The sequence below is a fragment of the Halichoeres trimaculatus genome, unplaced genomic scaffold (assembly GCF_033239565.1).
Source record: "Halichoeres trimaculatus isolate MK-OKI-2021-1 unplaced genomic scaffold, fHalTri1.1 fHalTri1_scaffold_9, whole genome shotgun sequence".
Classification (NCBI taxonomy): Eukaryota; Metazoa; Chordata; class Actinopteri; order Labriformes; family Labridae; genus Halichoeres; species Halichoeres trimaculatus.
The window spans coordinates 35373138-35387412 of NW_027437188.1; the positions used below are offsets into that span (position 1 = coordinate 35373138).

Here is a 14275-nt window from a genome sequence, read left to right on the forward strand (position 1 = left end):
CATTCCAGAATGTTGTTCTTGGATATCTTTAAAGCTTAACATAGGTATTCCAGAATAATGCACAGTATAACTCTGCAGCTAAAAGGAAGTATTCCAGAATGTTGCATGGAAAATTTTTGAAGCTGAAGAGAAGTATTCCAGAATGTTGCTTAGAATATCTTTGAAACTCAAGGAAAGTAATCCAGAATGTTTCTCTAGATATCTTTATAGCTTAACAGTTATTCTGTTCCCTGCAACTAAAGGGAAGCATTCCAGACATTTGCTTGGTGCATCTTGTATGCTAAAAGGAAGTATTCCAGAATGTTGCTCAGAATATCTTTAAAGCTTAGGGGAATAATTCCAGTATGTTGCTCGGAATATCTTTGAAACTTAAGGAAAGTATTCCAGAATGTTGCTCTGGATATCTTTGAAGCTTAACAGAGGTATTCCAGAATAATGCACAGTATAACTCTGCAGCTAAAAGGAAGTATTCCAGAATGTTGCATGGAAAATTTTTGAAGCTGAAGAGAAGTATTCCAGAATGTTGCTTAGAATATCTTTGAAACTCAAGGAAAGTAATCCAGAATGTTTCTCTAGATATCTTTATAGCTTAACAGTTATTCTGTTCCCTGCAACTAAAGGGAAGCATTCCAGACATTTGCTTGGTGCATCTTGTATGCTAAAAGGAAGTATTCCAGAATGTTGCTCAGAATATCTTTAAAGCTTAGGGGAATAATTCCAGTATGTTGCTCGGAATATCTTTGAAACTTAAGGAAAGTATTCCAGAATGTTGCTCTGGATATCTTTGAAGCTTAACAGAGGTATTCTAGAATGTTGCACAAAATATCTCTGCTGCTAAAAGAAAGCATTTCAGAATGTTGCTTGGTGCATCTTGTATGTTAAAAGAAAGAATTCCAGAATGTTGCTTGGAATATCTTTGAAACTCAAGGAAAGTATTTCAGAATGTTGCTCTAGATATCTTTGAAGCCAAAAGGAAGTATTCCAAAATGTTGCTTGGAAAATTTTTGAAGCTGAAGGGAAGTATTCCAGAATGTTGCTCTGGATATCTTTGAAGCTGAACAGAGGTATTCCAGAATGTGGCTTGGTGTATCTTGTATGCTAAAAGGCAGTTTTCTAGAATTTTGCTTGGAAAATTCTTTGAAGCTCATGAAAATATTCCAGAATCTTGCTCATAATACATTTGAAGCTCAAGGGAAGCATTCCGGAATGTTGCTTGGATTATATTTATAACTGAAGGGTTGTTATCCAGATATTTCCTCAGATATTTATAACTTCAAGGGAAGTATCCCAGATTAATCCTTGCATAATCTTTAAAGCTTAAAGGAAGTTTTAGGGAGAATACCTTCAAAGCCCAAGGGAAGTATTCCAGAATGTTGCTTGGCATATCTTGAAAGCTTAAAGGAAGGTCTCTGGAACGTTGCTCAGAGTTGTCTTGAAAGTGACCTTGCATTAGCTGTAGGGAAGTTGCCATGAAGAGGTTTCTGGACCTTATAAGGGAAAGTCTTGGCTTGCTCAGGTGACAGGGTGAACCTGATGTGATGGAATGTGATGTATACTTATTGTTTTTAAGAAAACATCCTTACATCATTGATCGTGTGAAATTTTTTACCTTGGACATTTTCTTTTTAGGAATTTCCCCTCCTCTATTTTCAAAGATAAGTAAAGACAGGTTTTCCTGGCAGGAGCTTGTGTTGGTTAACTCCACGTCTAGTCTTAAATCATTCAGAGTCGGCAGATAGCCAGTGGCTTGTGGGTTTGCTCTTTATTTGTTCAAAATGAAAGGACTGACGTTTCAAACATGTCTGTAAAATCAAAACACACCAGAGTCCAAAGCGATAAAAGCGTGCAAAGGTTCCTGCGCTCCAGACTGGGTCAGTCACAGGGTCTCAGAGGCCGCTGGTGGTCGATGGGGAAGTAGTAAAACGGTGCGTGGGGAGAGCAGGGGTGCCCAGAGGAGGGGGGGCGCTCCGGGCCAGAGACCCCATCCCTGTGACCACAGCCCAGGGTCAGGTTGTGGGACAGAAGGATCTTCACCTGGAACCACACTTCTCTGTCCTGAGGGAGGAAGAGGAGGAACCACATCACTGATGGCTCAGACAGGCCGTGATTAATGTCCAAACTTACAAATTTTAAAATAAATCTTTCCTCTGAGCCTTTAGTTGTTCTGATATCTCACTTTTCTCTAAATTCTTAATGTTTTTTTTATAAACTTTTTTCTGTAAAGTGTAAAAAGAAAATGTGACGTTCTTCTCAGTCTAAGACTTTAAATCAAGAAATCTGACCTTTCACCCTGATGATGGACAAATTTGGTGTGCATAGTCATAGTTTTGATTTTATTTTATTGATTTATTTATTGAATTTAGATGTTCTTATCAGAACTCTGACATTTTACTTTTCTATAATAAGAATTTTAAGATTATAATCAGAACTTTGACTTTAATCTCATAATTCTTAATTCCACCCTCAACCCTGAACTCAATAAGCGATATAGAAATCAATATAAAAAAAAAAAAAAATTCTAAATTTCTAGAATTCTTCAGTCAGGATTCTGACTTAAGATATGTATTTATTTATTCATTTATTTATTTATGTATTTATTTAATTTTTTGCCTAAGGTCTTGAATGTAATCCAGAAAACTGACTTCTTTTCCAAGAAGGTATATTTTTTAGTTTCTATAGGCTGACACTTTTTATTTTGTTTTGTTTTCTTTGTTCATTTTCTTTCAGAATACTTACTTTTTAGAGGTATAGATTTCTAGAAATATTTATGATCCAAAATCTGAGAAAAAATGCAAATTCATGATTGTTTTCATCCAAGGGTCTTGAGTTTTTATTATTTCTTAAATTTTTTGATTCTGCATTTTTTACAATTGAGTTTTTAGAATATCTAGAATATTATACTTGGATTTTTACTTGTTGCAAAATCCTGACTTTCATCTCAAAATTCTTAATTTCAACCCCAACCCTGAGAAAAATAAGTGATAAAGTAAATACAATGACAAAATTAATTTTTAATCTCTATAATTCTTCAGTCATATTTCTGACTTCAGATATTTATTTATTTATTTATTTATTTATTTATTTATGCCTTATATTTTGAATTTAATCCAGAAAAATGAATTCTTTCCAAGGATGTATAATTTTTTTGTTTCTATAGCCTTGACGCTTGTTGTTTTGTTATGTTTTTTTTGTTTTTCAGAACGCTTACTTTTTAGAAGTATATATTTCTAGAAATATAAAAAATCCAAAATCTGAGGAAAAAAGCAAATTCCAGATTGTTGTCATTCAAGGGTTTTGAGTTTTTACTATTCCTTAAAATCATTTTTGGGGATTTTTTTTCAGAATTTAATTTTTCGAATATCTTTAATATTGGATTTTTACTAGTTGCAAAATTCTGACTTTTTTTTTTGTTTTTGTTTGTTTGTTTTAATGTGACCTTCCATTTGTTCTACTTTGACTCTGATCTCAGAGTTTCAATCTGAATTCCACCTTCAGAGTCAGAGTTTAAAACGTATAAAACATCAGAAAAAGAGACCTTCATTTCAGCGGCCTAATCAGAGGTTTATAACCAGGGCCCTGATCCCCGCGTGAAATTTCTGTGAGATTTACAGCTCGATCAGTGAGACTTTCTCACGCTCAGATCAGCTCCAGTCGTCACACAGCCTTGTCTCTGACAGTGTGTGAAGGGTTATGAAAATCAGAGGAGAAAGCAGCTCCATGTTTGGTATCACTGGATCAAACACCACAATAAAAAAAATAAAATCAAACATCATTCATCGGATCGGTTCAGGCTTGGAGGCTACATGTAGGATTTGGTTTCCTGGGAGTAAATCAGTCTGATCATATTCAGGAAGCGTGGCCAGCTAAAACAGATCTGTTTGATAAAATGAGGAACAAGAGGTGATTGATCTGTTTCTAATGTCCTTCCTGGTTCTGTTAGTCTGGGTCACTCATACAAAACAAGAAATAGTTTAAAGACCCTTTGACCCTTTGACCCTTCGAGTACCAAACCCGACAGCACAGCTCTCACTGCGAGCACAAAGACGACCGATCGCACCTGGTGGTCGGTCACACACTGGATCTCGTGTTCCTCCCCCAGGTGTGGAGCCAGAACCTGGTGCACCTCTGACACCTGCACAGAGCCACAGAGGAGGTCAAACACACACAGGTAACACACACACCTGATAACTTCATGTGTACCTTTTCATACCTTGTACGCTCGTTGGCAGGACGGAGTGACGCCGGCCGCCTCCAGCACCCTGCAGCACAAAAATACACAGCTGAGACTTTGACGCTCGGTGTCCGTTTCCACGGCGCCAGATCGTTTCCAATCCTATATTCTCAGTCAAATGGTTTAAAAACTATCTCGAAGACAGAACGCTGAGTGTACAGGTTGGTGGGACACTGTCAGGTAGACTTAAACTATCCAAAGGTGTGCCTCAAGGCTCGGTCCTAGGTCCCCTTTTACAGTGGAGGAAATAAGTATTTGACCCCCTGCTGATTTTGGAAGTTTTCAAACTAAGAAATAAATCAAGAGTGTCTAATTTTTATGGCAGCTTTATTTTAACAGTAAGCAAAACATGACTTAATACTTGGTGGCAAAACCCTTGTTGGCAAGCACAGCAGTCAGACGTTTCTTGTAGTTGCTTACTAGGTTGGCACACACATCTGGGGTGATTTTAGCCCACTCCTCTCTGCAGGTCATCTCCAGATCCTGGAGGTTTTGAGGCTGGCGTTTGGAAACTGGAAGCTTCAGCTCTCTCCATAGATTTTCTATGGGACTAAGGTCAGGAGACTGGCTAGGCCGTTCTACGACCCTGATGTGCTTCTTATGGAGCCACTCCTTTGTTTCCTTGGCTGTATGTTTTGGGTCGTTGTCGTGCTGAAAGACCCATCCACGACCCATTTTCAGTGTCCTGGCTGAGGCAAGGAGGTTGTCACTCGAGTTGATTTTGCAATACATGGCCCCGTTCGTGTTCCCGTCGATGCGGTGAAGTCCCGTCCCCTTAGAAGAGAATCACCCCCAAAACATAATGCTTCCACCGCCATGCTTGACAGTGGGGATGGTGTTCTTGGGGTCATATTCAGCATTTCTCTTCCTCCAAACACGTCGAGTTGAGTTGAGGCCAAAGAGCTCGATTTTGGTCTCATCTGACCACAGCACCTTCTCCCAGCCTCTCTGAGTCATTAATATGTTCATTGGCAAACTTGAGGCAAGCCTGGATGTGAGCCGTCTTGAGCAGGATTTCAAACCATTGCGTCTCAGTGGTGGTTTTCTTGGTGACTGTGGTCCCAGCTGCCCTGAGCTCATTAACCAGCTCCTCCCGTGTAGTTCTAAGCTGATCTCTAACCTTTCTCTTGATCACTGAGACCCCACGAGGTGATATCTTGCATGGAGCCCCGAGCCTAGGTCGATTGAAAGTCATGTTGTACTTCTTCCAGTTGTTACCCTCTCATTCAGTGTCTTACTGATGGTTTTGTAGCCCATGCCAGCCTTGTGTAGGTCAACAATTTTGTCCCTGACATCTTTAGACAGCTCTTTGGTCTTGCCCATGGTGGAGATGTTGGAGTGTCTCTGAGTCTGTGGGCAGGTGGCTTTTTATACAGGTGACAATTTGGGACAGGTGTCTCTCATATAGGTAATGACTTCACTGAGATTAGGAGTATGTCAATGGTCTGTGGGAGCCAACATTGCTCATGGTTGGTAGGGGAACAAATCCTTATTTTCCTCAATGAAATGCAAATTAATTTTAATTTTCATTTCATGTAATTTTCTCGACATTTTTCCTTGATATTCTTTCTAACACAATAAAAGCTGCCATAAAAATCAGACACTCTTTATGTATTTCTTAGAATGAAAAATTTTAAAGTCAGCCGGGGGTCAAATACTTATTTCCTCCACTGTAAAAGGGGACCAAGGACCGAGCCTTGAGGCACACACACATATATATATATATATATTAGTGCTGGGCAAGTTAACGCGTTAATTTTGCTTTAACTCGTCAATCTATTAATGCCGTTAAATATTTTATCGCACATTAGTGCATGTTGCTCGCATGCTTTTATTTTGTAAATGTCTGTCGCTGACCGGAAGTGAAATTGGCGGAAAAACACGATGAGTAACCAAAACAGGCATGGAGAAGAGGGGCATTTCGGCTACATTTTTTCATCCATCACCGGTGTTATCATAAAGTCAGCTCGTCTACCGTCTTCTGACTACGACTTCCAGTTTGACGGTTGTCCTTACCCGTTTGAGCCTGAGTACACGGACGAGGAGCTCCATGAAAGAAGGATGCAGAGGGAGAGAGACGAAGAGCTGGCTCGAGAACAACAAACAGGAGCACGTCCACGACTCAATGCGAACTGGTGGTGTGTTTGTGGACAGTGTTCGCCTATGGCAACAGAAGAGGAGTGTGTTTGTGATAACGATGGATAGCGATGGATGTAAAAACATAGCCAAAATGAGCGATTTTACAGAGATTATGTCCGGCGCTGAAGCTCCCTTGCCGTGGCCCCGCTAAGTGCGACTGATATCAGCTGGATCCAAATAACTTCTGAAGGACTCCAAGCTGCACGATGTTTGTCTGAGTGAGTATATGAGCATGCACACACCTATAAATAAGGTCCAGGTGTCAAAAAACCAGAGTTGCCCTTTAAAGGCGCTCGCCGCTTAGTGTATCAGTCCGCGCGCGGCGTGCCAGATATAAACAGATGCAGGTAGTCTGCCAGGACGAAGAGACACGATGAGAACTAGAGCCTTATTTAGTGGTGTTTTTGTGTGAAAGCAACGCGCTAAAAATTCTCCAAATAAAGCGTGAATGCAGACCCATATCAGAGTTTTTTGGTGAGAGTCCGTTTATTTGTGTTTTTGGTCAAGTAAAATATGGCCCCGTCTGAGTGCAGAGGAAACCTGCAGAGGAGCAGGGAGGGGGTGTTTGGTGTGAGCGCTCTGGGCTTCTGCTGCACAAAAACACTGCTGTAGGGGTAATTTCTGCCCTAAACCTTGTGATAGGACCCAACTTGTTCCATCCCAGAGTATCACTTTAATGCCCTGACAGTGGCAATAAGCTTTAATTTTGTATTTACATTTTGTAAATTTGATTTGCACAAAATATGTAATTTAACTTTTACTGTATAACAAGTACTGATTTAGTGTTTGCATGACAGATGTTATGGCACTTTCACAATGTGATTAATTATGATTAATCAGGGAAATCATGCGATTAATTACGATTAAAAGTTTTAATCGTTGCCCAGCCCTTATATATATATTTATATATCAACGATATAGACCATAACGTTTTTGATGCAAACATCCATTTTTACACTGACACCCTGCTGTGCTGCTCTGCGCCCACCCAAAAACAAGCCTTGAAACAGTTACAAACTGCTTTTAACTCTATTCAATGAACTTTTTATGGCTGAAAACTGTTTTTAGCTGCAGACAAAACAAAAATGATGCTGTTCTCTAGCAAAAAATCATCCAAACCTACCGTCAATCTGCACCCTTGATGGTTTAATTAAGATTTTTAAAGCATTGATTCACCACTGCTTGCTCTATTTTTGTGTAGGACGACCCTCCATGAAACCAGAGTTTTCCAAAATCTTCACTTTGGTCAGAGTTTTACAAAAATATCATTTTTGGTGACGTAAAGCGGCAGTTTCGTGTGGACGGCAAGCGCAGACATATACACACACACACACACCTGTGTATATCAAACTGTCGCCGTAGTTTAAGGCCGATCTGGAAATATCTCAGAGGAGAGTTCAGTCCCTCAACACAGGCTGCACACGCTCCATGTTTGTTCCACTCTTCTGACCTGTTCACACACACACACACACACAAAGAAAAGCACATTTTAGACACTGAAAATTGTCACGTCTCGCGGTTGTCTTTGCAAAAGTTCGCTCGGCTTGACTCCACATTTCTACTGTTCTGTGTAGCAGACGCTTTTGTCCAAAGCCGCATACATCACAAGCAAGAATTTCGACAGAGAAAAACCTGCTCTTTTTTTAATAATGCAGAATAATCTAGCCAACTAACCACAGTTAATCGATGCAAAAATATAGGATTGTATAGATCATATAGGCAATTCATTCCACCATTTGGGAACAACAGAGGAGAAGAGTCTGGCTAGTGATTTGGAGCCGCGCTGGGCTGGGAGCACCAGGCATCTTTCACAGAAGGTATGTCAACCTGGATGAGGGATCCCAGGTAAGCAGGAGCTGTTCTTGACAATATTTTGTAAGCCAGAAGAAGAGCTTTGAATTTGATTGGAGCTGCCACTGGAAGCCAGTGAAGACAGATTAGCACATGGTGACGTGCCGTTTTGGGCTGATTAGAGACCAGACGTGCTGCTGCATTCTGGGTAATCTGCAGAGATCTGGCAGAGTTTGTGGGAACAAGTTGATAGGAATCAAGCAGGACACTGACAAGCTGGAAGGACAATGAGCTCAGTTTGGACAGATTTAGCTGAAGGTGGCGTTCGGAAGCCGTGAGAGCGACTCTGAGAGAAGAAATTCAAACGTGCAGAAACTTGAGAGATGAGAAGCTCACGGCTCGTCTTAGTCACAATCAGGCACCAAACTGCAGCATTTCGTACCAGAAGTAGAAGCTGGACCTGGATTTCAGCAAAGATGGCCAGTGCTCATTAAGCTCCGCCTCCACCTCCTGAGAAACAGAACACAACCAATCAGCTCTCAGCCTCACACGTCCTCCCTGACGGAAGCCTGACAGGTGATCTGAGCTCACCTGGATGTCTGAGGGAAACATCCTCCAGCAGTCACAGCAGCCCCACGCTCGCTGAGGCCTGTGGGATCAGACACACCATGAGACCGGTACAATGATCCAGACTGTCAGACCTGAAAGGAACTCTGGGACGCCCCCTAAGTTCAGAGGTGAATCATAAGGAGAGGAATCTTTCTGATGTGTGGCTGAATGAGCTGCAGAGCTTTACCACAGTCCATGGATGGTCCAGTTGTTGATTCTCTGAGGGATCGAGCACAGACTCCCGTTGTTCAACGACTGTGGAGGGAGAGGGATTCACAGCTTAACTGACATGTCCTTTACCTCCTCACGTCTGTCACTGACTCCCTTTAAACTGGGCCAGACTCTGGAGCTCTCTGAGTGTTTATAAGAGCAGAACCAAGATCTTCTAACTAGCTTTAATAAAATTTACCTTTAAGGCATTTTTGTGACCACTTTTACTTGAAACATAAATTTTTAAAACCATTTTTATGATATCATTCTAATTAATTTTATGATTATTCTTTTAATTTAATGTTTATTTTATTTGAACTTCTTTTTTTTAAGTTTATATTTTATTTGAGTTTTTATGTATATGTTTATATTTTATTTGAAATATTTTTATTGTCATTCAAGATGACTTTTTTCAATTTTAATTCATTTTAAGATTTTATTTAACTTAATTTTTTTTTATTTTGATATAATCCTAATATGTTTTATGATTATTATTTTGATTTAATGTTTGTTTTATTTAAACTTCTTTTTTTAAAATCACCTTAAGTTCTATTCCAATTTATTTAATTATATTTAAATTCATTTTAAGTTTTTAATTTTATTTTGATTCATTTTAAGTTAATATTTCATTTGAAATATTTTTATTTTAATTAAAGTTGACTTTTTATTCAATTTTAATTCCTTTCAAGATTTGTATTTACTAATTTATTAATTTTTTTATTTTAATATCATTCTAATAAGTTTTATGATTATTCCTTGAATTTTATGTTTGTTTTATTAAACTTCTTTTTTTTTAAAAAAAATCACCTAAAGTTCTATCCAATTTATTTAATCATATTTTAATTCATTATAAGTTTTAATTTTATTTTCATTCATTTTAAGTTTATATTTCATTTGAAAAATTGTTATTTCAATTAAAGTTGACTTTTTATTCAATTTTAATTCCTTTTTAACTTTATTTTTATTTTTTAAATTTTAATCAAACCATTTTAATATATAAATAATTTTAAATCATCATAAGTTTTTTATTTAAAACATTTAAATTTATTATTTTAATTCATTAAAATAGTTTGTATTATTAAAATTAGTTTATTTATTGTATCAATTTTATTTTGATTTGATATTTTTTGCAATAATTTTCTGATTCCCAATATTTTATTAAAAAACTCATTTTAATTTATTTTAACTCATTTTATGTTATTCCTTTTTTTAACTCATTTTATGTTGTTTATTAGATTTTATTTTATTTATTTCATTACACTGTTTTTTTATTTTGAGATTTAAAAAAAATATATTTTTTTTTACATATTATTATTATATATATTGTTATCAGTCTTTTTTCTTCTTTTTGTAAGGTGTTGTTTAAACAAAGACAAGATTGAGTTTAACTTCCATACCTCCTCTTTTCCTTTCTGCCTTCCTTCCTTCCTTCCTTGCATCCTATTTTCCCCTACCTTGCCCCCCATTTCCTTAAACCCTCATTTAAAGATGACTTATGATGTAATTTATGAATAAATATGGACGAAGAGGTCTAAGAATGTAAATTAGCTTCTCATGACCACAGACCTGACAGAAGCCGGCGGGCCACTGCAGCGTGAACAGGAGACATTTCCACGAGCAGAAGGGCTTCTTGGTGTCCTGACCCCCATATCCGTAGTCCTCATCCCGTGCTTCAGTGAAGTCAGGAAGAAGCAGAACTGCAAAACTGAGACTGACCAGCAGGGGCAGCACTGAGCTGGACATTTCTGATCTGATTTCTCCAAACTGCAACAATGAAACAACCACTGATCAGTCGAACCATCAAACATCAACCAATCATTGATCAGTGCGTCAGAGATTGATCAATAACTCAGCAATCAGAAATCCAATAATCTAAAAACAGTCAAACTTCTCTCGTTAATCCAACAATTAGAGATCGAACTTTCAATTAAACTCCTGTAAAGTCCATCAGGAATCTGCAGAGAAAGAAAACAGCTGAGAGAAAACCTTTGTGTTAGCATCTCAAAGATTCAGAAGAGAAATGTTTCAGTATTTACTCTGATTTTCCTCAAAGCTTCTCTGCTCCTGTTAAAACCAGAGACTGATGTCGATAAACTCAAGCTGACACTTCGCCCCGACAGCCGGCAGAAGTCCTCAGGGGAGGTTTTTAAGCTGATTTAAAGGAACCGTCTGTAAAACTCACCTTCAGCATCCGCACTGATCTGCTGCCTGAGCTCCACTCAGACAAACCTCAGAGAAAACAGGAAGTGAAACTCAGATTTCATGTTTGTTTTCAGAAAAGAGGAATAAGGAGTCGCCTCAGACACACCTGACAGGTGTCCGTGTGAGGGGATGTTTTCTGATCAACCTCTGCCTCCCCTGTCCTCTTTTTTAAGACTTTTGTCTCTTCTTTTATCTCTTTTCTCGTTTCTGTTCCCTCCTTCAATAAGAGGATGAGAGGAAGGTAAGGCATACAGTGTTTACAAAGAGATTCAGCCCAAACAGACTTCTGGTCGTCTTCTTTTAAGGTTCTCTACCAACACTCATCTCAGATTTCTCGCTTCACTCTTGTATGATCTCTTATAAAAATGCCGGAGTAGGGAGAGGTAGGGTATACAGCCTTACATGATGTAGGTGAGATGATGCCGTGACTTTTCACCCTGTTTCTGACCCCTCTGCCCTCTTTCAAACACCTCCTCAAAAACCCTTCTCTTGATTTATCTTTTTATTCTTGCCGTAAACCAAGGCTGGAGAAGAGGAAGGTAGGGCATTAGGACCAGTGACAAGATATCCCACCCCCCACCCCCTTCCCACTTGTGTCTTTTATTTTTTCCACAAATGAATTCTTGTGCTGACTCTACCTTCCTTGTCCTCTTTTCTGGATATCTCTCTTGCATTGGGGAAGGAAGGGTGTGCAGTTCATTGCCAAGACTTCCTGAATTGGCTGCACCTGTCCTGTTCCTCTTCTACCATCATGCTAAAGGCTCTTCTTTTTTCTTCCCTCTCTCTTCTTTCCTTTTGAAATTGCAGGAGTAAAGGGAGGTAGAGCATACAGTCTTATTCACCTCATTCAAACAGGCTTCTCTCCATGACTCTGATTTCCCTCTGACTTTCTTGTCTCAGAAATGACCTCTTTTCTCCACCTTTTTTTTCCTCCAATTTCACTTCAGAATGCCATATAAGGGAGAGGTAGAGCATGCAGCTTTATCTGGTGGAGGTAAATTGATTCCTTTAACTTCTTACTATGCTGTTGACATCTTTGTCCTCTATTGAGCATCTCCTTAAAAAACTTTTTTTTCTTTTATTCTTTCTTTTTTATTCCCTCATACCAATGCACGAGAAGGGGGAGGGTAGGGCATACAGTCATGACTTGTCTCAGATTTCCTTATTGAAATGATTGTCCCTATGTATATCTTTGTCCTGATATTTCTAGGTAGAGCATTCAGACCCTACTTTCCATCTTGCTTTTCCACCATCATGCCACTAACACTCTCTTCTTACCTTTTGGGGGAGGTAGAGGATACAGCCTAATCCAGCTCAGCGAACACAGGCTTCTCACCCTTTGAATGCCTTCCCTCTGCCTTTCCTGTTTCAATACTTATCTCTTTTCTCTACCTTTTTCTCCTCTTATCTTATTTCAGAATGCCATTTAAGGGAGAGGTAGAGCATACAGCTTTATCTGATGGAGGTGAAGTGGTTACTTTAACGTCTCACCCTGCTTTTGACATCTTTACTCACTTTAAAACATCTCCCTAAAAACTTTCTTTTCTTTTTTTTTTTTTTTTGATTTCCTCATACCAATGCAGGAGTAAAGGGAGGTAGGGCTGTGACGGCCCATGAAGCCGTCCATGCTTGTGTGGCACTGTTGAGCTGCCCTGCTCTCTCTCATAGGTGACGTCTGGAGTAGGCGGAACATGCATGATGGAGCAACCCGAAACACCTGGCCAGTGTGAGGGTTGGGCCTCCTACTTCTTCGAGCCTGCAGGGGGGCTGCGGGCTCTCTTGTGTGTGGACGTGGTCGTCGTTCTGGATGTCTCTGCGCGGCTGCGCCGAGTAGCTCTGATTCCAGAAGAGACATGGACTTTTGCTTTTTAAATAATAAAAACAAACGTAAACCGGCTTAAACCTTGGAGTTGTCTCCTTCCTTTGGTGCGCCTGAGAGCCGGGCGTAACAAATTGGGGGCTCGTCTTTTGATTTCGAAGGGATAAATTAGTGCGTCAGTGCGATTAGGTAATTATGTTGCACGCGGGAGAGGGAGATTAGGCTCCGGTGTGTGTGTGACGTCATTCCCTGGGATTTCCTCTGCTGCAGGTAGTGAGTGATTGCGCTCCGGTGTGTGGAGGCTCACTTCAGCTGATTGTCTTGCTGTGCCAGCATGCGTAATGCGCTTAAGGGGACGCGCTAAGGTTTAAAATTGTGATAACCAACCCCTTCACTTTTTTTGGAATCAACAGGACCGGTGCGGTGTTTCTTTCTACGGAGATTTGGAGAAGGTAAGTGTAGTGTGTGTGCTTTTGTGTGCGCGCGTTACCTGTCGGTGTTTCCCCAGGTAGGTCTAAGCGGCGTCTCTCCTTTGGGATTCGTCGGGGGGGGGGCTTGGTAGTGTTGAGGTACGGTGGTTGAGAGCATCCCTTTCCCTTTTTCCTACCGCCGCTCGGGAGCACATCCGTGGTTTCGAGGGGGGTGAACATCACCGGGATCCTCTCTCGGGCCACCGGGCTGCAGTGCGTAATTACCCACCGCCACGCCTCATGAAGACTAGGGGGGAGTGAGCTAGTCAGATTCCGGTTAGGCAGTCAGACAGGGGGAAACTCCGGTGGAGGCAGTTCATGCTTGGTGCACGCAGTACGTACCTACACTTAACAGTTCTCAGTTCTCGTAGTGTGCTTTGTTTGTTTGAAAATGGATCCTGTGGTAAAAGCTTTCGTTGACGCGCCGGATGAGAGTATTCTGGATGATTGCTCTAAGGATGAGTTAATTAAAATAGTTGATCACTTTGCGATCGATGTCGGGGACAGACGGCGTAATGTAGAGACGGTGAAAGCGAGTTTAAAATCCGGTTTGGAAAAAATGGGAGTCCTGGGTGCTGGAAAAGCTGAGCTTGGCGCTGCCGGTAAGGATGTCCCTCCTTTCCCACAGGTATCAGGGCCCGCAACGGGGTTAACATTCGAGCAGCAGAAAGAATTAATGCGTTTACAAATAACACTAGAGACGCAAAAGGAAGTAGAAGTGGAAAGGCTGAGGCAGGAAAAGTTCATAGCAGTGGAGAAGTTGCGACAGGAGACGGAGCAGGCTAAGATTGAGCTGCAGAGACA

General features: G+C 40.1%; 1 protein-coding gene across 1 annotated transcript; it reads right to left on the reverse strand.

The window, feature by feature from the left end:
- Positions 1-1791: 1791 nt before the first annotated feature.
- rnaset2l (ribonuclease T2, like) lies at positions 1792-11261 on the reverse strand. The gene is made up of 9 exons (XM_074680186.1): positions 11163-11261; positions 10547-10744; positions 8958-9025; positions 8753-8810; positions 8604-8671; positions 7707-7820; positions 4211-4259; positions 4058-4132; positions 1792-2055 (listed from the first exon to the last, which is right to left on the reverse strand). Exons 1-9 carry the CDS (start codon positions 11169-11171, stop codon positions 1873-1875), a joined length of 822 nt encoding a protein of 273 aa, XP_074536287.1. The 5' UTR covers positions 11172-11261; the 3' UTR covers positions 1792-1872.
- Positions 11262-14275: the final 3014 nt, after the last annotated feature.